We start from the raw sequence: 24,079 nt of genomic DNA, 5'->3' as shown, positions 1-24,079 counted from the left end.
GCTGCAGTAACTGCTCGAACAACAATCGATCTTCGACAGCTGCAGTAACTGCTCGAACAGAATCGAACAACAATCGATCTTCGATAGCTGCAGTAACTGCTCGAACAAAATCGAACAACAATCGATCTTCGTCCAATGCTCTATTAACACCAACAATAAGACAAATTCACTCGAAGCTTTCTACAAAATTTACGTTCATATTTGTTTATCTTATTCTGATTTGGTGTGTTGATTACTCACAGGATCTGTAAACATGGAAATGATGCACATTCTATTCCAATAGCCCACATAGGAAGACACAAGATTATAAAGAAGTGTGCCTACGTTATGAGCTGGTTTATCCAAGAACTTGGAGTCAGGAAATATTTGTGCTGGTATCTGGATAACACTCTTCAGGAATCTAAGAGCATGTTCATAAATTTCGTATCCAGAGTATTTCTCTGTACGCTTTGAAATACTGTCTAAGGTCGTACATAATTTTAAATTCATATTGATGGCGAACTTCGTGGAATTGGGGGAAGAGGGATGAGGCAGGAAAGGATATTCGAATAATATAGGCTGCATTCGTCACCAGTCACTTCTTTCCAGCTATTCTATGGTATTTTGTACGAAGTTTCGTGAAAACTTTGTTTCCACCCTTGTCGATACACTGCTTTGCGAAATGGTACCAATACACGATCTTACGGCATGAAACATTCATGTAATTTCGCTACCTTTTAGCGAAGTTGTTAAAAAAGCTCCTGGCACTATAATCTGAGTGACAATTTTGTTCCTTTTAACCTAAAAGCATTTTTTATGTCCTCGTTTTACAAAACGATATGATTTGCAGTTTATCGTACGAGAAACTCATGTCTGGAAAGAGCGACGCGTATTTATATTTGTTTATAGTTTATTGAAGACTATTTTTTTCAGTGGTTAAGACTACATAGCATCGAATGAGAGGATGATTGTTAATCATGAATAGCAAAGGATGGGGAAGGAAGCGGTCGTGGCCTAATTTAAGGCACTATCCTGGCATTTGCCTCGAGTGACGCTACAGACTTGTAGGAGCGGAAGAACACGGATTTCAGGGTGTTTCAGAATAGAATGTGCCTATCAGAATACGCAAGGGACTCGAGAAAAAATGAGGAGTTTCATAATTTGACCCTTCATCAAATATTATTAGTACTAGGGGTGTTAAAATTAAGAAAGGTGAGGTGCGTGGACATGAAGCAAGTATGAGAAAATTTAAAAAAAAATGCTTACAAAATTTTTGGACCAAGAAAGTGAAAGGAAACAGACGACTTGGTAGACCAAGGCATATAGTTCGGATGATCTTGAAGTGTATCACAAATACGGCAGAAGTATGCGGAATGGACTGTGCTCCTCAGGATGGGGGACCGGTCACCGGATATTATGACCACAAACTTTGGTGTGTTTCTTTAAACGGAAGTACCCGTTGGTTAACTGAGTGACTCACATTTGCAAATGGAGCTTTGACCTAATCCCTTTTGCTGTCTGATCTAAATCTATCTGCCATCTAGTGAAGAATTTAAGAATTATGACGCCTAACAACAAGCTGATTTATCTATATTACTGCCATCTAGTGGCGACTTGAGAAACTATATGTCTCCAGTACCTAAGTATTGATTTTCTTCTGTAGGTCAACTGTTACAGGGGTACTCAAAGTTTTCAAGATTTCAGGCAACATTTGTCCACTCTTAAATAAGTGAAATTTATGGAAATCCCATGGCTATTTATTAAAGATAATACTCTTTCGATCTGCTATTGCAAAACAGGTTCATACATTCCAATAACCTTTTTCTTCTCAAAATGGAAACAGACTTTCCCTTTCCTCCAAAACCGTCAGCCATTCTACTTTTAAAACCATTGGGATGCATTCATAATATAACACTCCCCTGGTTAGGGTCCACGTAAATTTAACATGTTCCCCAAACAAAGTATTTCCTTCAGAATCTCACTTAGAATAAGGACTCTGAGGAAATTACTTCAAGCAGAGATGTTAAATGCATGAATAAAGGCACAAGCAGATGCACTGAAGGTAAGAGACTCATTAAGAGTAATTTATTTTGATACATCCTTCTTACAAGATGAGTTATTTATATTTAACCTTCATCCTATGGAAATAAGAGATTTAAAACCCCCATAACAAATGGCTGCCCGCCAGCTTTAAATTGGGGTTTAATGCTTCAGCAGTATGCCACTGCAATAAACAAGTTAGGTTGTAAATATGTTGTAATATGTGACTGATAAAGGCCGTTACATCTCATAAATACAACATTCGAATATTTCAGTCACAGTAGTAAAAATCAGTTACATTCATATAAAATGATAACAAAGGTTAACACCAAAGTTATAATTTACAAGTAACATACACGGATGTCATTTGTTTTAAAGCATTCTCTTATAATTTACTCAATTTCTAATGTGCTAAATAATGTATTAAACTGTGCTTCGCTGTTGTACACGACAATAAAAAATGGATATAAATTCCTATTTCTGACTAAAATAATTTAATAATACTAAAGTAAATATAATAGAAGCCACAATTATAGGACAAAATATTACAGAGTTGTAATAGTTTCGAAAAGAATGGTTTAATATTTGCGACACTACTTTGGCAGTGATACTTACAGGTTCTGTATAACCTCTAAAATTTAAGCGAACCTGAACCAGATTTTCACCTCAGAACATACTCTCACTATATCTATTCAAAAATATGGCAACAAATTCGTATGTATAAATATTTACGTCAATAATAAAGCATTAGTTTGAATGCCCCATGCAGATGGGACAATACAAATAAAAATATATAAAGTGATGATAATACTCGTAAAACACTAATACATAAAACTGATAAAATTTAAAATTCATCTTCAACAGTACAGAAAACACTCCGATTCAAGCCATAAAATAAATGTTATTGTGATTAGTCATAAAGTCATGTAAATTCAGGCATGGGTTGGTAGCCATGAAACGTGAGTCATTCACATCAGGGGTGTGAGAGAACAACCTGACACTGCACGGCCAGAGAAACTCATTGCAAAGGTTACAATAATGATGCTGTAATTTCTATCATATTTCAAGCATAATTCACACACCCTCATTTTTTATTGCCAAATTAAGAATAAATGTGTGTGTATTCCATGCGTTACATTCTTTGTTTTAAAGAATACAGCACACAAACCCTCATATTATGGGAATGTTGGCTGGACTTTAATTCTGGGGCAATGCATGGCTAGCTGAAATGTACGTAGACTGTCCACAGTCTCACACAATCAGCAGACGTTTACCTACCTTCATGCTTTATATCAGTGACTCCCAAAATATGCTCTAGCAGAACAATGAAGCTAGACCAAGCTGATCATCGAAGAAATCAAACAATTTGCCGAGTTTGCACAAAAAATAATGTTAATGTGTAGAATGAACAATAACCTCAAAACCTCAGTCATGCAATTATGGGATATTAATGTTATCTTATATCATAATGGGGGAAAAGAACCAGAGAAAAACCACACGCAAACTACGATTCCTTCCGTGTGTTAGACAACACCGTCAATTGTGCTTGAACAATAAAAATGTTTACAGAATTCATGATGATATACAAAGAACAAACAAAAAAAACAACACAGCAATATAAATACAAAATCTTAATCCAATGAAAACATCTTAAATAAACCAAGTAGTACTATTAGAGCAACAGTTATTTCTATAAGATTCAGAAAATACTACAGACCAATATGAGATTCAGTAACTAGCCTTTCCACATATATCCAGTGGTCCAGCTCTTAAATTCAGTAGTCGTGGTACTGAATTCTTTAGAGGCATATTTAATGTTTCAATATCATAGAGACCTGGGACGGATCCTTGTTCCAGATAAATTTTTTACATTTGATGGTCCAAAAAAAATGTTTTATGTTTCATCTTATGCACTTTCGTACTTAACTCATCAAGATCTGATGCAAAGAAATTAGTTCATGATAAAACCATGAGGCATATTTCAGTAAATAGTAACACTTAATGTACCATCTCTTTTAATTATTCCTATAATAAAGAGTAAAGTTTTCCCTGGTGCTGAAGTACCACACTAAGCAGATGTTTGCAGGAGTGGAGGTACAGCTCCACATATTCTTAAGCTTAACCTCAGCAACAGATCGAGCAACATGCCCTCGCCACTTTAAATGCGAGGAAAGAGCCCCATTATCCAATGGGTGGGAGACTGGGAAAGCCCCAGAGCCGGTCTCTACGCTGCGGAGAAGAGAATATCCTGTCCGGCCAAAGTCAAACCCCAGATGACTAGTCCCTTGCCTAGACATTATTCTGACCAAACTATCCCAGAAAACACAGATCTCCGTCATCAAAGAGCTCCACACTGCAAATGTTGCTGGCAAGTTCAAGTTATCACACAAGGTTGCCACATCTCTAAATTCTGATACAATCCAAAGTTCAAAATTAAAATGTAGTGAAATTTCCATTAATGTTCCTGCATTTAGTCTTTAACTTATGTTATTCCAACCCCATACAAGGTTTTACCCTTCAGCACTGAAACCAACTACCCCATATAAAAATCTCTGCTACATTTACTTACATGCCGAAGTAAACTGTTTACAGAAAACATAAAAGTACACAAAGCGATTCTTTAAAACCTATGATGATTGTTTTAAAATTCCACATCCGATTTCTGCGTCACATTATAACAGAGATGTTATAATATTTTAAAAGTTTGTGATCAAAAAAAACAAATTAAACTTCTGACTATGAGACAAAGTGTGACAAACCTCTGCTTCGGACTGTTACGAGAGAAGAAGTAAAAACACTTTAGGTACATTCAAGTGCAATCTTCTGGGCCATTAGTTCAACTTCAAAAGTAGTCGTTAACACATCACAATGCGAAACTGTTTTATATAGATGAACAATATTATATAATAATATATAATCTCTATAAAAAAAAAAGTAGTTAGGCACAACGTTTAGAGGACAACACACATTGTACAAACAGTAACATGCAGTTATTATTCTCTCTGTAGTGTAAAAGTAATTCCTAAAAATATATTTACTTTCATTAGATCTACTAGCAAATGTTTAGAATATTTTAAGCTTTTCTTTGTATAATATGTTAGGCATTAGAATATAAAGACAAAGGCTGGCGGGAAAAAAAATCACTGATTACCTCACATTACGGCATATGGCATTTAAAATGGCACAAGATAAATTAATTACAATCTAATGGAAGTTAGTAACAATATTTTGGAAGCCAGTAACTCAATGAACATTACTGCAAGATTTTCAGCATAACTGAGCTAGATGGTTAAATGCAAACAGTTGGTAAGACTTGATTCATCGCTTCATCTTGTCAAGAATCGGAATAACCATATCAAAAGTCGGTCTCTTGCCAGGGTCCTCGTTCATGCAGATTCGAATGAGCTTGGCGAGATGTGGAGAGATTCCAGGAGGGATGGTTATTCGCAGACCTTCCAGTGCAACCTTTAAATAACACAATTACTTCTGATAAACACAAAAACACTAATCCCTACCCTCTGCCAGATGAATCCATTCCATGTCCTCCCAAAGACCCATTTTAATACTACTTTCTGTAAATTCAACATTAAATATTGTAGTTCGTAGTTATTATGCATCTCGGACGCACTGAAACTCGGAGCTACTCAGACGTATCTCAACTTCTACAATCAACTGACCAATAAGTGACAATGAGTGCTTCATTATAATTTCCAAAATTAAAAACAAGTACCATTACTTTTCTGTAGTCATAACAAGAAATGAAAAATATATTCTGTCAACCATTCGAGATCCGACGTTCTTACAGTATTATTCTGCTGTTTCGTGACAATGTGCAATCTAGTAGGTAGTTACCAATTTTTCAGAGGAATGTATATTACCAGAACATACATTCCAGTGACCCTAAATATGAAGGCAACATGTTCTTCTGAAATGTTGATAATATGTAATTCATAATATTTCTTTGTTTAATGCATATCAAAAAGAGTAGTTTAGAATGCAATTCTTATATGGCGTCCTTGCCCAGTAATTTCCAAATCAGACTGCACGTGATTACTGAAATATTTTATGTATATACCTTCATGCCAACTTCCATCGGTGATAAATCGGCAAATGGCACCTCTCGCGTTGCAAGTTCCCACAGCAGTATGGCAAAACTCCACATGTCACACGCTTCCCAGTTGCGGTCACTTGGCTTCTTCTGTAGGGCTACAGAAACAAAGTACTACCAAGCATGCCTTTTTGTGCATAAGATAAAATATATTGTGAAAATAAGGTACACGAGTCCTCCACACTGGCCCAGGCTCCGTATTAAACTATGGGCCCCCCTGTGCTGACCATAATTTTTGTAATCACCCCATCACTGGGACCAACTGAAACTGTGCTATGCGTACTCCCACCTCAAAACTAGATTTTATAGTCTAGGTTTGACGCAGACTAGGAGTGGTCTTCAGAGACCATACCTTGGGACATTGGGTAGCAACCGACCAACCAAGACTGCTTCAACTTGCCTGTATGACAAAGGCGTCCATGCAGATTGATGGTAATATAAGAACATAAATCTTACCATTAAATTTTCATCATTACAGTACACATAAATAATGCATTTTTAATAACAAAACTGTATCCATATAATACAATTTTTGATATCTTCTCTTTACCTTCCGGAGACATCCATGCTGGATAATAAACTCGGCCCTTCTCTTGAAATGAAAACTTCGCATCTGCCATATTAATTCTAGCCGTCAGATCTTCATCAATCTGCGATAAAAATAGATTAATATACCATAAACATAAATCAACTAACATAAATATGGATTTCTTTTTGCTTCAATGTATCTGATGATATGTAATGAAGAAAACTCATTTCCAACTCTGAACAGCCAAACGTTCAAGGAACTCTTGAAAAGAAAAATCTCTTGTCTGGACAAGGACGTCAACAATACTATAAAGGCCGTGAATACTGCCTAAGGACTAAAAGAAGAGTTTAGTTGAATTTTGTTAAATTAATTTTGCTTTTTAAAGCAGGTCCGTAGTTCTCACCATGACATGCCGACTGCTGAGATGGTACTGGGGGATGATGCGCTCCAGGCTGTGCAGGAAAGCCATGCCACGGGCAACATCCAAAGCAAATCGCAGAGCCTGCGCAGTATCTACAACCACACCAGTCCCCTCATGTAACAGGGTGTACAGAGACCCCCATGCCATATACTGGTTGATAACAACTAGATTCGGTGGTGAGTTGCAGCAACCCACCACTGGCAAGACATTCGGATGTGAGAAAATCCTAAAACAACGCAATTTCGATTTGTGTTCTCAAGGTGTTGATCTCTGGACACATGTTCTAAATCGCATCAGAAACCAGTGAAAGAAAAAATAAAACAAAAAAAACTAACCTGAGCTTTGGAAATTCTTCGTTGAAATCTCGAGAAACCCGCGACGTGCAGTCTCGCACTGCCAATATCTTTGCCACAATGTCATTCTTTTGCCAGCGGCCACGCCACGAATCTCCTGATGGAGATGTTGCTATCTTAGTATGAAGTTGCAAATCTGTGAAGTCTATGCCTTTGTGGCGAGAAAGTGTTGCATCACCTGTTAAACAAAACTTGAATTATGCTTAGCAAGCCCCTTATAGTAACTGTGCATTTATAACGTAAGAGAATCACACGAATGCCTTTATATTACCACCACAAACATACACACTTAATATTTTTATTTCTATGGTTACTCCACATTTACTGTGTATTCAAATGATGCGCTGTAAATAGAATGGGAGCATCAAAGTGTGAGCATTGGAAAAATTCCAATGAGTAGTGATTCAATTTCAGCTTCATGTGCAGTATTCATTACAGTGGACAGAGAGACTCTCTAAATGACTTTCGCTGCAAATCTGTCCGGCGATTAATATGGTACAAATTCAATTCCAAATTCATTTTCACCAAACATTAATAACACTGCCAACTATCATCAACAATCTTACGTGGTTTTAATGTAACTAGTGATTACAGTAAAAGGAGACGGAAAAACTTAAGTTAAAGGAGTAAAACATTAAACTTACGGCTTCTGGTCTTTAATCCCAACCAGCTTTGATCTTTAAAGGTTATCTTCTTCAGATCTTGACCAGTCTCCACTGCCAGTTCTAGATAAGAAGTTGAATAATACAGAGAACAAAGATAATAATTTAATATTACATACATTATACAAAACAGGAGCTACTAAACTGAGTGGCAAGTATGAACAACCACTCTCAGTATTGAAGAAATGACAAATACACACGTCTAATGGTAAAGCTACTTACCATGAAGCCGTTTTGCGAGAGTGCCGCGCGCCTTATCTAGTGGCGTGTCACCATCTTTGTTGGCAAGAGAGACTAAGGCACCGTGAGTCACTAAATCTTCTGCTACTGCTTGATATCCCCAGAAGCAAGCATAATGAAGGGGTGTGTTGCCATGTTCATTAGTGAAGTTCACATCAGCTCGGTTACGAAGGAGCTTCAAGACAAAAATTGTGCAATAAATGACAAGTTGATCCATACTTACTTATACAGTAAACATGATTCCTTATTAATCACTATCCACAGCAAGATTTAAGCCATGAAAATGGAGTTGAGGCATATCCACACTTGTTTTACACGCCTGATGTACGACCACTGGACTTCCGGCAGTTCCTGATTACAAAAGATTCACACTGGTGGACCAGCATTAATCAACCAACATCTAGAATACATTCCACTACAGAAAGGGTTCCTTAAATGATTTCAAGGTTGAGTGTACTTGTGTCAAATCATATACAGACAGAAAGACAACATATTAAAACTTGAAGGGCAATACATTTTTGTAGTAAAACATAATTTACTTTTGGAAAGCACGCTGCAACTATGTCAGTCACTGGTACATATAAAATAACACAATTAAAAAATATAATAAATTCTCTGTTAAATGTTGTATATAAACTTAAAGAGTACAGCTTTAAAACTATTCATTCTGAAATTACTCAACTTTATCCCACAAAACAAGACTACGCCAGATTTTGTCTACAACATGCATTGACTGTTCACTGTGTCTACTGATCCCTGTATTTTTCACAAAATATCCATTGCCTGCAATACCATTTCTAACTTACCATGTGCACAATGTCCCGATGACCATGTGCTGCAGCAAGATGCAATGGTGTATCATCCCCACGGTTGGTAGCATTGACTCGAGCCCCACGTAGCATTAACAGGTCAACTATCTTTATATGACCTTCTTTGGATGACCAGTGCAGAGGGCTGAATCCATGATCATCTCTGATAAAAAATTAACTGAATCTGAATGATTATTTATTATTACAATAACAAACTTGTTGCACAATATCTACTGTACTAATTTTAATTAAAAATGATTTTTAAGAGACTGGAACATCCACACACACACACACATATATTGGTTCCTAAGTTTACAGAAAACTTGTGCAGGTTGTAATGAAGAGAAATCTAGATTTAAAGAAGTATGAGGTATGTGTCAGGAATTACAAATATAAAATAAATTTGATTAATGCTGCAATAAAGTTTTCTTGAGCAAACAGCTGTGCCCCTACAGGACAAGTTTCAAACTTAGAAGATTGTCTCTGCCTCCCACATCACAGATTGATGTGATAAGCAAAACACCTGTTCATTCAATATATACATACTGTTGGTATTCAGAGCCCAATGGCCTTATCTGAGTGTTGGCTGAATAGCAGAACAGTGGGTGTAATCATTCACTCATCACATCTGTGGCAACAATTAGTGTTGCTGGATACATCAGTGTTTTGAGTAGTCTCAGCATAGGGACCAAAGGTGGGATTTTGTGTCCATGGCAGAGAAGCCTTGGTAGGGTAGTCTTTACTAGCACAACTATCAGCTTATCCATGACTCCATGGAGTTAGCTACGTTGTTTACAAAACACTAAAAACAGCACATGTCCTCAAAATTACAAAAATCTGATCCCTCAAAATAAACAATCAAACTCAATATTTCAGGGTTTTTCATCATAAACAAATATTTTGTACACAAATGTTGGCAATATGTAGCACTCTCATAATTAAATAATTAAATTAAATGGAGTGACACTTGAGTCATATATTTTACACTTGTATATGTGACGAAATACATGCCACCATATCAAAGCACCAGGTAGTGAAAATTGGGAAAAGGATATAAAAAATAAACATTACCATATTTGGAAATAACATCTGTTGATTCCCTCTAGCCCAAGAATCATGTGGGCTAGAGAGGCCAACTTACGTCATCGGAGCAAGTTTCTCCACGATCTAAAAATGGGCGTGGCTCATATATTGTGAGCACATTTATAGCCATTAACAGCGACAAACACGCCAATTGAAATTAAAAATAGGTCATTTTAAAATTCATATGTTGGTGTGCGCTGTATCACGTAGTTTACTACTCACCCTTGATTCATATCATGTTCCGTATCATCAAGCCACACTCTGACTTGCATTGCATTTCCTTCTCTGCACCAATGAAATATATCCTCCATGGTTCTTATTCCGACCTATCGTTCTTAAGCAAAATGCTAATTATTCACCCCTGAGACAGTCTATTCACGAGATAGTTTTAAAACAGATTCGTAGAGTTGTGACTTATTTGAAAATAGCTGTACACACACTTTTAATTCACTTTAGTGATCGAGTTTAAATGCTCCCACAATCCATTACACGTAATATAAAAATAGGTACAAATTTCAAATACTTTGAAAACAGTAGCAAATATTACCAAAGTGTAAATAAAACTAAACTTCCGTGCAAGAATAACGACATAAGCATTTCTAACTTCACACTGAACACTTACTGCCATCAACACCACAATAACTTTTCTCACCATAGATTAAAAAACACAATCGTTTGTGAATTGCAGAGTTCGCCAAGTAAATTAATCATCTGTGTCACGCATTACCAACATAGGCATGTATTCTCGGATCACGTTTCTGTGTATGGTGCATGTTGGTAATTTGTGTTAATAGTTGAATGATAAGATGCGTGAGGCAGTAAATTAAAACGAGTATTTAAGTGGTGTTACACGTTATTTTTTAAATTAACAGGAGTTCTATAAAACTAGTGATAAAATTGCCATGTTTTATATTTTGCTTTCTGGCAAACGTCTTGAGTGATTAAAGAGACATTCATAATAAAACAACCTAAAAAGTAACAAAATGAGATATTTACTTAAACCATTGAAACTCTGCTTTAGGTTACCCCTGAAGACGTATTTAGGAAGTATTGCATCCTTTAATGCATGTACAAATAATATGGAGAAACTGGACCACAAGAGAATTGTGGCCTCTCCAACAGGAAGTTTGGTTCAGAAGAGAGAAAGTCATGGAATTGATGTGCAGCAGATGTCCCAGAATGTTGGTGATAACTCTACTGAACAAGATAGTACTGAAGATGTTGACTTCATAAGCATCACCAACAATGATCCTGTCCTTGAAAGAAAGTTAAAAATACTGTTTTTGGAAGTTGAAGTGCTGCGACAGAGTGGACTTAGGATACCGCAGAATGTAAAACTTTGCCAATGGAAGGAACTTATTAGTATGGAGACTAGATCACAAAGACGAAAATATTTGGCATATCTCTTTGGAATTGAAAAGAAACAAGAGAACAGGAAAAAGAAGAAGGATGAACAGAAACAAATGAGAGACTCTGTGGGAAATACATTTCTTGAAAATACCCACCTCACATATGCACTTGGTCATAATACAATATTTCTACGTTTTTATGATACTACGATTAATCATTTCTATAATAATAAACTTATACAGGCAATGCAGTTCAGTCAAAAGATTGTGGTAGACTGTAGTTATGATTCTCATATGACATCACATGAAGCACAGAACTGTGGCAAACAAATAACATTTATGTTTTCAGACAACCGTGCTCATGATAATCCATTTGACCTCTACTTATGCAATGCCAGTCGTGAAAGTAATACAATTAAACATCTAGTGAAGTTTATCCCCACTCTTTATGATTGTGACTTCCCAGTGAATATTACAGAGAAAAGTTACCTAGACCTTTTCCCAAAAGAAAATATCGTGTACCTTACTCCACACTGCCGAGAAGAATTGAGAGAATTTGACCATGATGCCGTCTATATAATTGGAGCGATGGTTGACAAAAAAAATAATGAACCCTTGTCTCTTGCAAAAGCTAAACGAGAAGGGCTGAAGATGGCAAAATTACCATTGGATAGGTATTTAACTTGGGGAAGTGGTGGTTCTAAATCTTTGACGCTGAATCAGGTGATTTGTATTTTGCTGGACATTCGAGCAAGTGGTAGTTGGGATAAAGCACTACAACATGTCCCTAGGAGGAAGATCGTAGCTAGTGACAAACAAGAAACACCTTTGACGAAGATAGGGAAGTCAGACCAAGAATTGCACTACTCCTTCAGAAACAAACAAAAACACCGCTGATATTTCTCCCACCTCTTTGTGCAGGGGAAAGAAGTGAGATGAATTTGATTTTAGAGCAGAGGTGATTACCAATTTCACATGGGCATGTTCTCAAAGTATTTGCAATTTAGTATGTTTCAGTAATATTTTCTATCATTTTTCAGTTACTGAATGTTTTTCCTGGCAATTGGAACTTTAAAAAATTGTTAAAAGCCTCTTTCATCATCTGTGTCGTGGATTTGTAAATGTATGTAAATGATGTACTAATTTTGTGATACTGCAAACTTGATCTCTGTAACACATTTTAATTTTGTAAGAACAAATATATTTGCCCTCTTACCAATGAGCAGGTGAGGTCTATAGTCTGTGAACAGTGGCAATCAAGTTATTTGTGAAACTTGATAAAGAAAAGTGTGTTTATTATCCGTTATATAAAGTCTTCTCCAAATATTTGTCACAGTACTTAATTTACATTGAAATGTTGTTGGCTGTACATCTAACAAAATTCAAGTCCCCCAGTTTTCAGTAATTGCTTCTGACAGTAATGCTGTTCTATCAGACATTTGTTACGACTCTTCCAATGACACACAATGAGATAATGGAATGTCTTCTGAGGAATACAAAAATTCTAATTCTTTACAAATGGACTAAAAATAGTTTAATTTTTGCCATCACATACAGATTAGAAATCGTTTTATGCAGTAAAAGACTAACTGTTAATGGAAAGAAGATAAATATTTTTTTTTTACAATAACTGCTACTAAGATACAAGTGACACAAAATATATTACAAAATTATTTAACAAGTTGTATTTACATTACTGTCTTAAAAATATAAGATTTATTCCAACTTTATTTTAAAAACACAGTGGAATATAAAAGGCTTTACATGTTTTATAGAAAGACCCATCACATATTTCTGAACCTCGGAGTGTCACATCTTTTGCAAATTTCAGTGCAATGTGATGGAGCACTTACAATTTATATTTTGAGGAAAACAATAAAACTTATCACGAAAAATAAGTGTTGAATGGGTTGTTGATACTGAAGACAGAAAACTGGGTGGAGCCAAGGACATTTTGGTTATGGGGGTGGAGAGAAAAATTCCAGTGGCCATGCCTCCTAACCAGATCATAGCCCATCACTTTACTGACCTGTCACGATTCCCCTGTAACTTAACAGGAAATGAGAACAAATGTGTTTCTTTGATATAGCAAGCACATTTGTAATGTGGATGAACATCCAGAATAAATAAATATATGCGTGTCTCATGTACAGAGGAATACATGGCAAGGAAACACTGCAGATGATATTTTATTCAAAGTAAACAGGTACCTAATAAAGACATCTAAAATACTGAGAGATGCAAAAAGCAAGGGCATACAGTGGCAGGGGTGGAAGAAAAATGTTTATCAAGTTACCCTTGTATTTGATTAATGTGATAACTTTTTAATGGTCTCCTAGGAATTTGCTTCATTTCACTGATATAAATGAACATTCAAACAAGAAAATGTCTATAATAACTTATGTTTATTATAATCAGTTTTCTGGATCACAATTTGTCACTGTGATTTTGATACTGGGTACAAATTAGTTTGTACTCGTCAGTCAACACTTTAAACAGCATAAAGCCCAAAAAAAAATTATATTCTTTGAGACACTAATTCCTTCGCCTGCGAACTCGTGATATTCTCCACGCGTTTGGCTCCTCGTACTTGTTGTACAGTGGTTCGAGACGTTGATTCTTCTTAAATTTACTAAGCTTTGTTGGATCTGAGAATTTAAAGAAGGCTGGGGCAAATTCCACTAGCCACTTTGGATCAATGGTGGTCACTTCTCGCATGTATTCCTTTGTAGTCTGAACCAGTTCGTGGTAAATTACCCTGTGATAGAAGAATATTTTGTAAAATCAGTCAGAAAACGTAAAGTTGTCCCTGTGCTTAATGAAGTAAGACACTACATGGATGTCACAGTGACAATGAAAATGAGCAAATGTGTCCATATAATCCACACTACGTATTGACTGCAAAGAAAATGAGACCATAAGAACAGGGACAGAGACATGACATGTGAATCTAGAAATGTGAAGTGTGTGCACATTCAAGAATTTAATTTGAAGTTTGCTCTTATGATAACTACAACTGCGGAACAAACCCAGATTTCCATAAATATGGAAATAAGAATAAAAATTGTTGCATCCTCACCACTCAGGCTGACGGTTGAACAGGGCACTGGAAGGATGAATATAGACCACTTGACTGTCTACGAGAGTCCTGTAACCTTCCTGAGGATCTTTCTTAGCTGCGTTCCGGAAGAAGCCTGAACACACAGTCTTCTGGACCCTCACAGTATTCTTACCAGCTGACACAACATCAAGCTTGTGCCTAAAAAAATATTTTGTTGCAATGACAATACGTGTAGCACTTCTCAGAATTTGTCTTTTGTTTGGAACCTCTCACAGTTTTCTGGGAGGAACTGAACATCCGATTCTAAACACAGTGACAGTCTCTGGCGTAGATGGGATAACAGAGAAATGAAGACGATAAATGTTGAACAGTAGAACAGAAAAATATGTAAAACACTTTTGAACACACACTTCTACATAAATAAGACTAAGAAAGGATTCTGAAGATATGAACGGATCAAGTATAAACCTTGAAGATGGAAGACGCTGAAGGACTGTAATGTTTATTATTATTCTCCTCTCTTCCTCTTTGTATGATGTTTCTACTTTATGTGATTCCTAAAGTCTCTGTGTAGAACTATATTATAAATGCAAAGAAAAAATATAAAAAGACATTTTCTATATTAGAAAATATTTTGTATAAAACACTTTAGGTATTGACACGACAGATTACCGGAGACGTGCAGATGTTGGATGTGCAGGTAAAGAAGAAAGGGTGTATAAAGGTGAAAGAAATACTTGTGCTTACCTGTCCATAATTCCAAGTAATTGTTTTCTTACATCCTGGGCACGTTTCAGCGTCCGTATCTGGACAAAATTCTCGTAGCACCACGCGTTTGAAAACTTGTTGTTCTTCCATGAATTGTACACAGAAAGTAAAGTGAGATGATCCCCTTCTGGTTGATTGAACTTTGCCTTCTTCTGATCAGCTAGAGCTTGTTTGTCCTTTGGCCTGTAGCATGTTCAGAATTGACACGTGTCAGAATAATACAAAATTTCACCAAAACAACGAGCAAACTGACACCACGGCAAATAAAATTAATAACACAGAGTATATATTTGTTTTCTCAAAAGTCCTCGATTAATATTAATAATATGTAAATAATGTATTAAACAAATTGAAATTAACTTTAATGTTATTGGGCTTCATTACCTGTAAAAAACATTTTGTACAGACAGCATGGAAACAATCGTCAGGACTTCATCTGAACAATTGAGATGTACGGACATGATGAGCATCTTGGATAAGTTGGGCTCCAACGGAAACTCAGCCATCTGCAAATTTTAAATTATAATTTCATACTTCCAAATCTACTAACATGTGTACTGCATCTTATAATCCATTATTCAGATGTATCTCTTACGTACCCTCCGTCCAAGCCTTGTCAAAAGACCTTCATTGTCGAGGGCACTCAGAGAATGCAGTTGTTCCAGTGCCATGATAAGACTCTCCACAGGTGGAGCATCCATAAAATCAAAATGGAGCAGATCATTAATGCCCATTGTCTTAAGCTGAAGAACAGTGGTGGCCAGATTGGTACGCTGAATTTCAGGTACTGGTGTGGGCAGCATCTCGTCTCTGTAAGCACGTTCCGTGTAAAGACGGTAGCACTTGCCTGGTCCCGTTCGTCCTGCACGGCCTGCACGCTGCTTTGCTTGTGCCTGTGAGGAAAAAGGCACTTAGTTGAGTATAATGAAGTATGCAAAATTACAAATGAATACATCTGAAAAACATGTAACCTTCAAATGGGAATATAATTTTACTAACAATGTTAGTTTACAATGACAGATATTCAATGATTATACCTGTGAAATAGGCGTAACAACAAGAGAATCCATGCCAGTTTTTGAATTGTAAACTTTCTGCTTTACGAAACCTGGATCCACCACATAGTATATGCCATCAATAGTGAGAGACGTTTCTGCAATATTTGTTGCAATCACAACCTGAAAAATAAATATTTTTTAAAATTTCCACACGTTACGAAAGGAAAGAAGGGGGATACATTTTATGGCAACAATTCTTGTCTTGCAATTTTATAGCATCACTATGACCTCATTAAGTTTTCAAATCTACGACTGTACTTTGGTGGAACTCACAACTATGTACAAATAAAATACTGGACATCAGAGATCTGCTCTCATCACACAAAGGCAACACAACTGTGATACCTCAGTTGTGTGCTGAATGATAACTGTACACAAAACACGGGACAGAAGAAAACTACATGGGAGTTTAAAAAAAACCTGGAATCACTTAATGTCATCATTTAAATCATTCTTTAAGCAACTATTCAAAGTCAAAGCCATATTTCGCAATATCATTTAACTTATGAGCGACAAGCTAAACTGAGGTACTCCAATAAACATAAAACCTCAATTTTGGAAATACATATGTTAAATTTTAATCTGAAGTTCCTTCATGATAAATAAACAGAGATTTTCAAAGAAAGAAAAAATTGAAATTTTTTTTCAATCTGCTGGAATAGAAATTTCACATAAAGAAACAAAACAAACATACTTTCCGTGAACCTGGCGGAGCTGGCTCAAAAATTCGAGTCTGCATTTCACTGGGAAGAGCTGAATACACGGGCAGAATAATGAGTTCAGGAACATCTGGTCCTAATGATTTCATCCGCTCATACAGAATTTCACATGCCGTGTCAATTTCCTCTTGACCCGTCAGAAACAACAGAATGTCACCTGCATACAAAGTGTTCATGTGAAAAAAGTATGGTAAGAACAACGGCTCAGTGTAAGATTTATTATACTTAACGCAGCCTACATGTGTTTAACACCGTGTACTGTTTCCACCGCCACTGTCAGCATGAGCTAACATACCTGGAGGTTCTCGCAGATGAATCTGCATGACTGTAATAAGTGATGCATCAAGATAATCTGTCTCAGGTTCCTTGGTGTAGAGAACTTCAACTGGGAATGTACGTCCTGGGATTGTAAAAATCGGAGCCTCAAAGAAATATTGCGAGAATTTTACTGCATCTAACGTTGCTGACGTCACAATGAGCTTAAGTTCGGGTCGCTTTCTCACTGCTTGTTTTAAGAGACCTAAAAATAACGCAAAATAAATCAGTGATGGTAGCAAAAAATATAAGATTTAATACAATAGCATGAACATGTAATGCCAATAATATTACCAGTTATCAATATTTATCCAAAACAGCGTTTTCCCAATGAAACTACATTCATCCTTGTTTAGCAATGGCGTCTTGAAGCAAGGACTGAAACTTTGGCAGTAAATGAACAAAAACATTGAATGTGCCTGTGATAAATGTCACATTCTGTAATGAACACTTACCAAATAGAACGTCTGTATGTATGGTCCGTTCATGAGCTTCATCCAACATTATAACTGAATAATACTTCAAGTCAAGGTCTACTAGGCATTCACGCAGTAACATACCATCTGTCATGTACCTTAAAAAAAGCATAAGTTTTTTTAAAAAAAAATTGTATCCACCCCAAGAAAGTTCACAATAGAAACAGAACAGGGTATAACTCACTGCTATTCCAGACCTACACATGCACACCACTGCTCAGTATCACCACCTACAAAAATGTGGTGTGCTTTCTACACATATCCAGTGGAACAAGATCGCACGCAATTCACATAGTAGCAAGAAAGAAATCCAACATTTCAAGACCTCAGCAGTACAGGGACAACTTTGCCTTACTAACCTTCATCAGTACTTAATTTCCTGAGGACAGCTGCAACCCCCACATGATTTCAAAACGTAAGTAGTTAATTAATCTAATACATTTTTTAAAAAAATACATATTCTGCTAAAATGTATTTTCTTTCATCTCATTCAGCATTAATATTAAACTCAAAGTACGATAGCGGTACACACATACTTGATGACAGTTTCTGGACTTGTACAATCTTCGAAACGGATCGTATAACCGACTTCCTGTCCAAGTCTACAACCAAATTCTTCAGCCACACGTTTCGCTACTGACATTGCAGCAACCCTTCTCGGCTGCGTGCATCCAATCTTACCACGACTTGTGAAACCTGCTTCTGCCAGATATTGCGTGATTTGGGTTGTTTTTCCTGATCCTGTTTCACCAATTACAATAAGGATCTGATTATCTGTCACAGCCTGTTGGAAGAAATATGCGGCATGAATTACCATGATATATCAGGAAAATCAATTCACTTCTCAGTAATATGAATTGCAAGTCAAGCTTTCCATCATCATACAGTATACTCTTGATTACCTGCGTGCAGATAACACTGCTTCCCGTTCAATTATTACTGTCCTTCAGAATTTATTGAAGGCTTACGAAAGTGTGTTATCATTTATAGAAGAATCGGTAAACCAAATTTGCCTTTCTCTTTCACCCATCCAATTGTGTTTCTACCTATGTTCTTTATAGCAGCCTTGACAGCTAATGGTGAAGGAAGAAATTATTCAAACGAAGAGATAAAGACAACCTTCTACCACGATGGGAACTTAGTACAACTAGGTGTGGCTGGTTTTCCATCTGAGACTCTGGCACAGAAAACCAGAACCCTATCCTAAGACTGTCAGGTAACATGGCAAGTGCTCCGAGTTCGGGACAATCTGCATTAGCTTAGATAATAAGAAATACAGCGTATAAAGAAAAGTATCTCTCAGCCACACAATTCAAGGCATTGAAAAGCATGTTCTACAGTACTGGTGATGTATTTACCTTGGTAAGCTCATCTTTCAGTTTGTATATAGGTAAGCTTTGACGCTGTTCTAGAAGTGTCATGTCTGTTTTCCGACCAAACGAGCTTTTCTTTCCACCAATAACGTGCTTTTTCCATTCTGGAAGATCCTGGTTGGTCAGTCCAATGCCACGCATATTAGCAGCCAAAGTTCTGCCATCAGCTAAATACGAACATTAAAACACACCAGTCGATAAAATACTTATACGTTGTTTTCTGGTAGTTGTGTGTCCTGAATAAATTATATAAAACCAAAAAATGGACTCAAGTTTATATTTGTCACAGCTTACTTTCCGAAACAATTTTGCAAAGCAATTCCAAAATATAATAACAGACAGCCAGATAAATATTATCCAATATCACCACAAGTGTGAAATTTAAAATGCAGGGAAAGCCTTTAGGGCTTTAAAAGTGTATATAACACGAGAAAATTCAAAGACTCCCACCTTCAGGTAACGGATCAATCCAGTTCTTATTGAGTCCAGTAGGAATAGAATCCATTTCTTGTTCGCGCTGAAGCATCTTCAGTTCTCTGCGTTCCTTTGCCAAAGCATTCTGCATCATTGCTGCCTAACACACAGTTAAACACACGAAATATTTATTTGCTGTTCTCACGTCTCCCACATGGGATAAGTAGGACATACGAAACACATACAAAATTCTAGTAAAAAACCTGTGAGTAAAAATCCCACACAGAGAGAAGGATAACATTAGAACAAATCTTAATAAATAGTGGTTATGGTGGTCCTTACCTGTGCCAAAGAGCCATCAGGGTTTTTGACAATTCTTACTGGACTAAGATCATGTAACATACGACCATGACCTTGCAGAAATGGAGGTTCATCCTCCACCATTTCAATCTCTATATCTTCTTCCTCATCCTCTTCCTTTGGCAGCAAACCAGTTTCATCATCGAAGTCTGGCAATTCTGACTTGTCGATACAAGCTGCCGAAAGCATCTGCATAAAACGATAAATCATGCACTCGTGAATTTTCATGTCGTGAAAAGTAAACCTCAAACACAAAATCTGTGTATATCAGCCAGACATATTCATTTTTTAAAAAATATGTAATTATATTTAAGTCGATAATATACGGGTCAGACCAACGTGATGGGAGGAGCGCCTGACTCTGTCCGATTGCGCACTCTCAGAAACTACCACGGCATACCTGTTTTATTTCCCACTTTTCTGGAGAAGAGATACGGTGGACACGCTTGCGACTGTGGGTCTCGTCTTCCTCGGCCAATGAACCCCGTAGATCTAGCAGGGACGTCGGTCGATCTGGATTGCGATGAGCCTGTTCTTCATCCCTGTATTAAGAAATGTTCGTTTCTTTTTGATGGTTGTGTTCTAATTTAATGCAATTTTCTGTGTTCAGACTATGAATCTTGCCATCTGAGCAACACAATATATATCAAACCACTGTTGTGGTAACGAGTGTATCAAGATAATGCATAGCAACAGTCAACCAGCATCAGTTCTGGCTATCAGGACAGACGACACATTTTATTTAAAATACAATATAAATGTGGTACTACAAACCTGTCTTTTCCTAGTAATAAGTTGTTGCTTGTAGGATTTAAGTCTTCGCCTGTGTCTTGGTTTACGTCTTTCATTGAAAGAGACACCTTTTGACCCGTGAATGATAAAACTTTCACCTAAGAAAATTAAAAATCAGTCACACAACAGTTGCAACCTTCCATGCCCTTGCAAATGTCCATCAAATAACTTTATGAAAATGGGGCATAAAAGACATGAAATGCTGAGGGAACAGAAAAAGACAATGTTCTTCTGTGCTGTGTAGGTAGCTACCAACATTTCGGAAAAATGTGGGTCCGTCTTTGAGGTACAGACTGAATTTTTTATACATTATTTAGATGTATTTTGGTTTTAAAGGACTATGATAGAGAAATGACAGTGCTCTGACAAATAACTTATAAATTTCAATTCCATTAAACCAATTTAATAAAACATACAGGTGTCACCTGAAAACAGAGAATGTTCATATACACAGATCCAATTGCATTATTACAAACAAAAGAGAATATCAGTGCTATCAACCTTAAAAATAAAAACAGTAAAGTACCTTGACTTTGTGTCCACGAGCAACAACATCTGAAACATTCGTAACACGTCCCTCTCGTCGCAATTGCGAAATGTGAACTAAACCCTCCCAGCGCCGTCTAAGACCTTCTAGCTGCACAAAACAGCCAAAGGGCACAATATTTGCAACCTTCCCTGCGTATATCTGTAATAATTAAACAGAACTGATTAGTCAAAAAAGAGCATTTCATGAGAGAAAAATATTTGTTTAGATCTGCATCTAATTCACGCAGTAGCCAATATTTACACAATAGTAGCTTCATATAAATGAGTCACCTTCCCAATCTCTGGTTCAGTGGCCACCAGCTGCTCTCCGGCTCCATCACCAGTCTTCTTACCCCTTTCACGACTTCTTGAACGGTGCTTTCTTCTATCATCACTGGGACTTGAGCTACGATCTCTTGGCCTTCCTCTCCTATTCTTACTGTTGCTTATGTTCCTTCTCTCCTGACTTCTGTCCCTCTCTCTGTTTCTGCTCCTATTCCTCCTACTTCTGTCTCTATTTCTTTCCCGACTTCTGCTTCTTCTCTCGCCATCTCTATCATGATCTCTACTCCTACTCCTCCTCCTGTCTCTTGCTTTATCTCGGCTCCTACTCCTGCTTTTCCTCCGTTTCTCTCGGCTGCGGCTTCTTTTCTCTCTTTTCACCCCAGAATTGCCTTCCCTGTCATGACTGTGGCTTCTTTGACGTCTCTTTTCTCTAACAGGACTTTTTCTCATCGTGTTCTCTGAATCATGAGGAACAGAGTTTTCACATTCACTTGAACTGGAAGAACATGGCTCCTGCTTTACTTTAGAAGAACTGTATTAAACAAAAACAAAACACAAATCAACATTTGATGCAGATTACTTTTCCGTGGTAAATACGTGAAGCCACAATAAACTTTCACTTCTTTAGATATTATGGTCATACAATACTTTATCTACCACACTAGAAACCAACATAACTTCACAATGGTAAAAAGTGTAAGAATAAAAGCTACAAATGTTATCAATAATGAGCTAGCAAAACAGTGCATATTCAGCGTAAATTTATGATCACCCTGATACTATGACATATCACACAAAAAACACATACCTGATCTGTGATGGTGCCAAAGCTTCTAGTTCTGCCATTGCAACATTTACAATATCATCTTCTGCAGATGATTTCTTCTTCTCTTTCTTTTTTTTCTGAGCATCATGTGACTGAAACTTTGGATCATTTGGTATTGCCAGACCAGGAAACTTTTCTGCAAGCCTGTCTTTCTCATTGTGTGGCTGAGGAGATGATTCTCTTTGATGCTTAGGTTTCATGTGTTGAATGATACGTAGCAAGTTTGCAATAAATGAATCCTGCAAGGAAGGGATCAAATGTATGACAGACAGAAACACAAAAGAGTCATGATTGTTTAGTTCTCTTTGGTAGCAAACCTAAAAAATTTCAATGTTAAAAAGCATTATACACTGGCCTAAACAAGTTCTTTGTTACACCTAACACAGCTGAATGTATTAAATTAAATGTCACCTACCATGTTTGAGAAACTAAAACACAGCACACAAGGGGCATTTATTAACAGTTTACATGGTGCACAAAGGTCTGAACCTTACTTACTGAAAATTCAGCTCCATTTTCTGTAAGAACCTTTTTGAAGGTATCTAAGGTGTCATTCTTCTCTGCAAGGTCAATTATAAATTCAGCTGTAATTATGAAACAAAGGAACATAACGATGATATATGAACAGGAATCACAAAATACAATTATTCACTTCATATTACTATGAAACACTTTACAATTGGAATGTCCAAGGACATCTAATTTAAAATGCTTCGATGTGCAGCCTAACAGAGAACACCAATAGAACACATATCACTTTATTTTTACTGCCAAAATACATCCATAAATTTCAATAAATATTACTGAAGGAACATTGGACCCATTACAAATAATATAACAAACATATCCATAACATACCTAAATCTTTGTCATTTAATCCTAAATGATTTTCAAGTTCAGTACAAATTTTGGACACCAATGACAAATGTTCGAGTTTCTCAACTTCATCCATGTCCCCTACAAAAAGTGAATCAGACACATAAAACGTTTCCAAATTAATAAATTACACTACATTTATAAACAGCCACCATCTTAAACTACACATAAAACCAACATAAAAATACTAAAACTTCCTACCACAGTATATAGTCCTACCAACCTGCCGTCAACGGAAGGCAAGGAAATGGAACTTTGGAATTTATAGAACCACTTATAGCTAAAAGATGGAGAATGCGTGAAGAAAATTACCTACAGCTTCGTACTCCAAACTGCGACCAACAAATGGAACAGAACTCCACCTTTCAATATATAGACCTACAAATCGCTAATAGATGGAGCACGAATGCACTCCATTGTATGCAATATGGTAATTCCAATTACAGCCAGTAGATGGTAGGGAAATGCACTCCTCGAACTTATAGAATTACAAAACGTCAATAGATGGCGGATACAGCTGTAGCCAACAGATGGCTAACACCATCACTCCTCAAAACTGTAGAAATAAAATAACCGCTAGATGGTGGGCGAACGCACACACATGGACACGCACATCCAAGTATTGCCAACAGATGGCAGGAGAATTCACTTCTCG

At 36.7% G+C, this 24,079-nt stretch overlaps 3 protein-coding genes across 3 annotated transcripts; 1 reads left to right on the top strand and 2 right to left on the bottom strand.

Moving 5' to 3' along the window:
- Window positions 1-2,046: 2,046 nt before the first annotated feature.
- Window positions 2,047-10,922, bottom strand: Ilk (integrin linked kinase). Its single transcript, XM_087346187.1, has 9 exons — window positions 10,447-10,922; window positions 9,139-9,304; window positions 8,315-8,507; window positions 8,075-8,155; window positions 7,413-7,608; window positions 7,060-7,303; window positions 6,678-6,777; window positions 6,095-6,225; window positions 2,047-5,484 (listed from the first exon to the last, which is right to left on the bottom strand). Exons 1-9 carry the CDS (start codon window positions 10,533-10,535, stop codon window positions 5,338-5,340), a joined length of 1,347 nt encoding a protein of 448 aa, XP_087202313.1. The 5' UTR covers window positions 10,536-10,922; the 3' UTR covers window positions 2,047-5,337.
- Window positions 10,923-10,993: 71 nt separating this feature from the next.
- rswl (tRNA methyltransferase roswell) lies at window positions 10,994-15,590 on the top strand. Its single transcript, XM_022078346.2, has one exon. It carries the CDS (start codon window positions 11,208-11,210, stop codon window positions 12,468-12,470), a length of 1,263 nt encoding a protein of 420 aa, XP_021934038.1. The 5' UTR covers window positions 10,994-11,207; the 3' UTR covers window positions 12,471-15,590.
- Window positions 13,962-23,677, bottom strand: pea (ATP-dependent RNA helicase pea). Its single transcript, XM_022078342.2, has 20 exons — window positions 23,407-23,677; window positions 23,047-23,132; window positions 22,531-22,787; window positions 21,729-22,254; window positions 21,436-21,597; window positions 20,892-21,007; window positions 20,518-20,659; window positions 20,100-20,306; window positions 19,794-19,917; window positions 19,329-19,510; window positions 18,507-18,754; window positions 17,950-18,068; window positions 17,475-17,699; window positions 17,155-17,336; window positions 16,440-16,580; window positions 16,002-16,295; window positions 15,787-15,908; window positions 15,382-15,585; window positions 14,653-14,832; window positions 13,962-14,331 (listed from the first exon to the last, which is right to left on the bottom strand). Exons 1-20 carry the CDS (start codon window positions 23,498-23,500, stop codon window positions 14,109-14,111), a joined length of 3,834 nt encoding a protein of 1,277 aa, XP_021934034.1. The 5' UTR covers window positions 23,501-23,677; the 3' UTR covers window positions 13,962-14,108.
- Between the last annotated feature and the right edge of the window lie 402 nt (window positions 23,678-24,079).

This window comes from Zootermopsis nevadensis, unplaced genomic scaffold (assembly GCF_977971745.1).
Source record: "Zootermopsis nevadensis isolate Lab colony 2312 unplaced genomic scaffold, Znev_1.0 Znev_ptg000010l, whole genome shotgun sequence".
Lineage (NCBI taxonomy): Eukaryota > Metazoa > Arthropoda > Insecta > Blattodea > Termopsidae > Zootermopsis > Zootermopsis nevadensis.
Note: the sequence above shows the minus strand (reverse complement) of the source record. Positions and strands in the feature narration are given on the sequence as shown.

Excerpts from the sequence above, each read along its gene's own strand:
- rswl (XM_022078346.2), top strand. The coding sequence starts at position 11,208 with ATGAGATATTTACTTAAACCATTGAAACTCTGCTTTAGGTTACCCCTG.
- Ilk (XM_087346187.1), bottom strand. The coding sequence starts at position 10,535 with ATGGAGGATATATTTCATTGGTGCAGAGAAGGAAATGCAATGCAAGTC. Across the intron at positions 6,778-7,059 it reads TCAGCAGTCGGCATGTCATG|ATTGATGAAGATCTGACGGC; the intron begins GTGAGAACTACG and ends TTTTTATCGCAG. Across the intron at positions 6,226-6,677 it reads AGCATGGATGTCTCCGGAAG|CCCTACAGAAGAAGCCAAGT; the intron begins GTAAAGAGAAGA and ends TTGTTTCTGTAG.
- pea (XM_022078342.2), bottom strand. The coding sequence starts at position 23,500 with ATGGATGAAGTTGAGAAACTCGAACATTTGTCATTGGTGTCCAAAATT. Across the intron at positions 20,307-20,517 it reads AAAAGTGGGAAATAAAACAG|ATGCTTTCGGCAGCTTGTAT; the intron begins GTATGCCGTGGT and ends CGTTTTATGCAG. Across the intron at positions 18,069-18,506 it reads AGTCCAGAAACTGTCATCAA|GTACATGACAGATGGTATGT; the intron begins GTATGTGTGTAC and ends GCTTTTTTTAAG.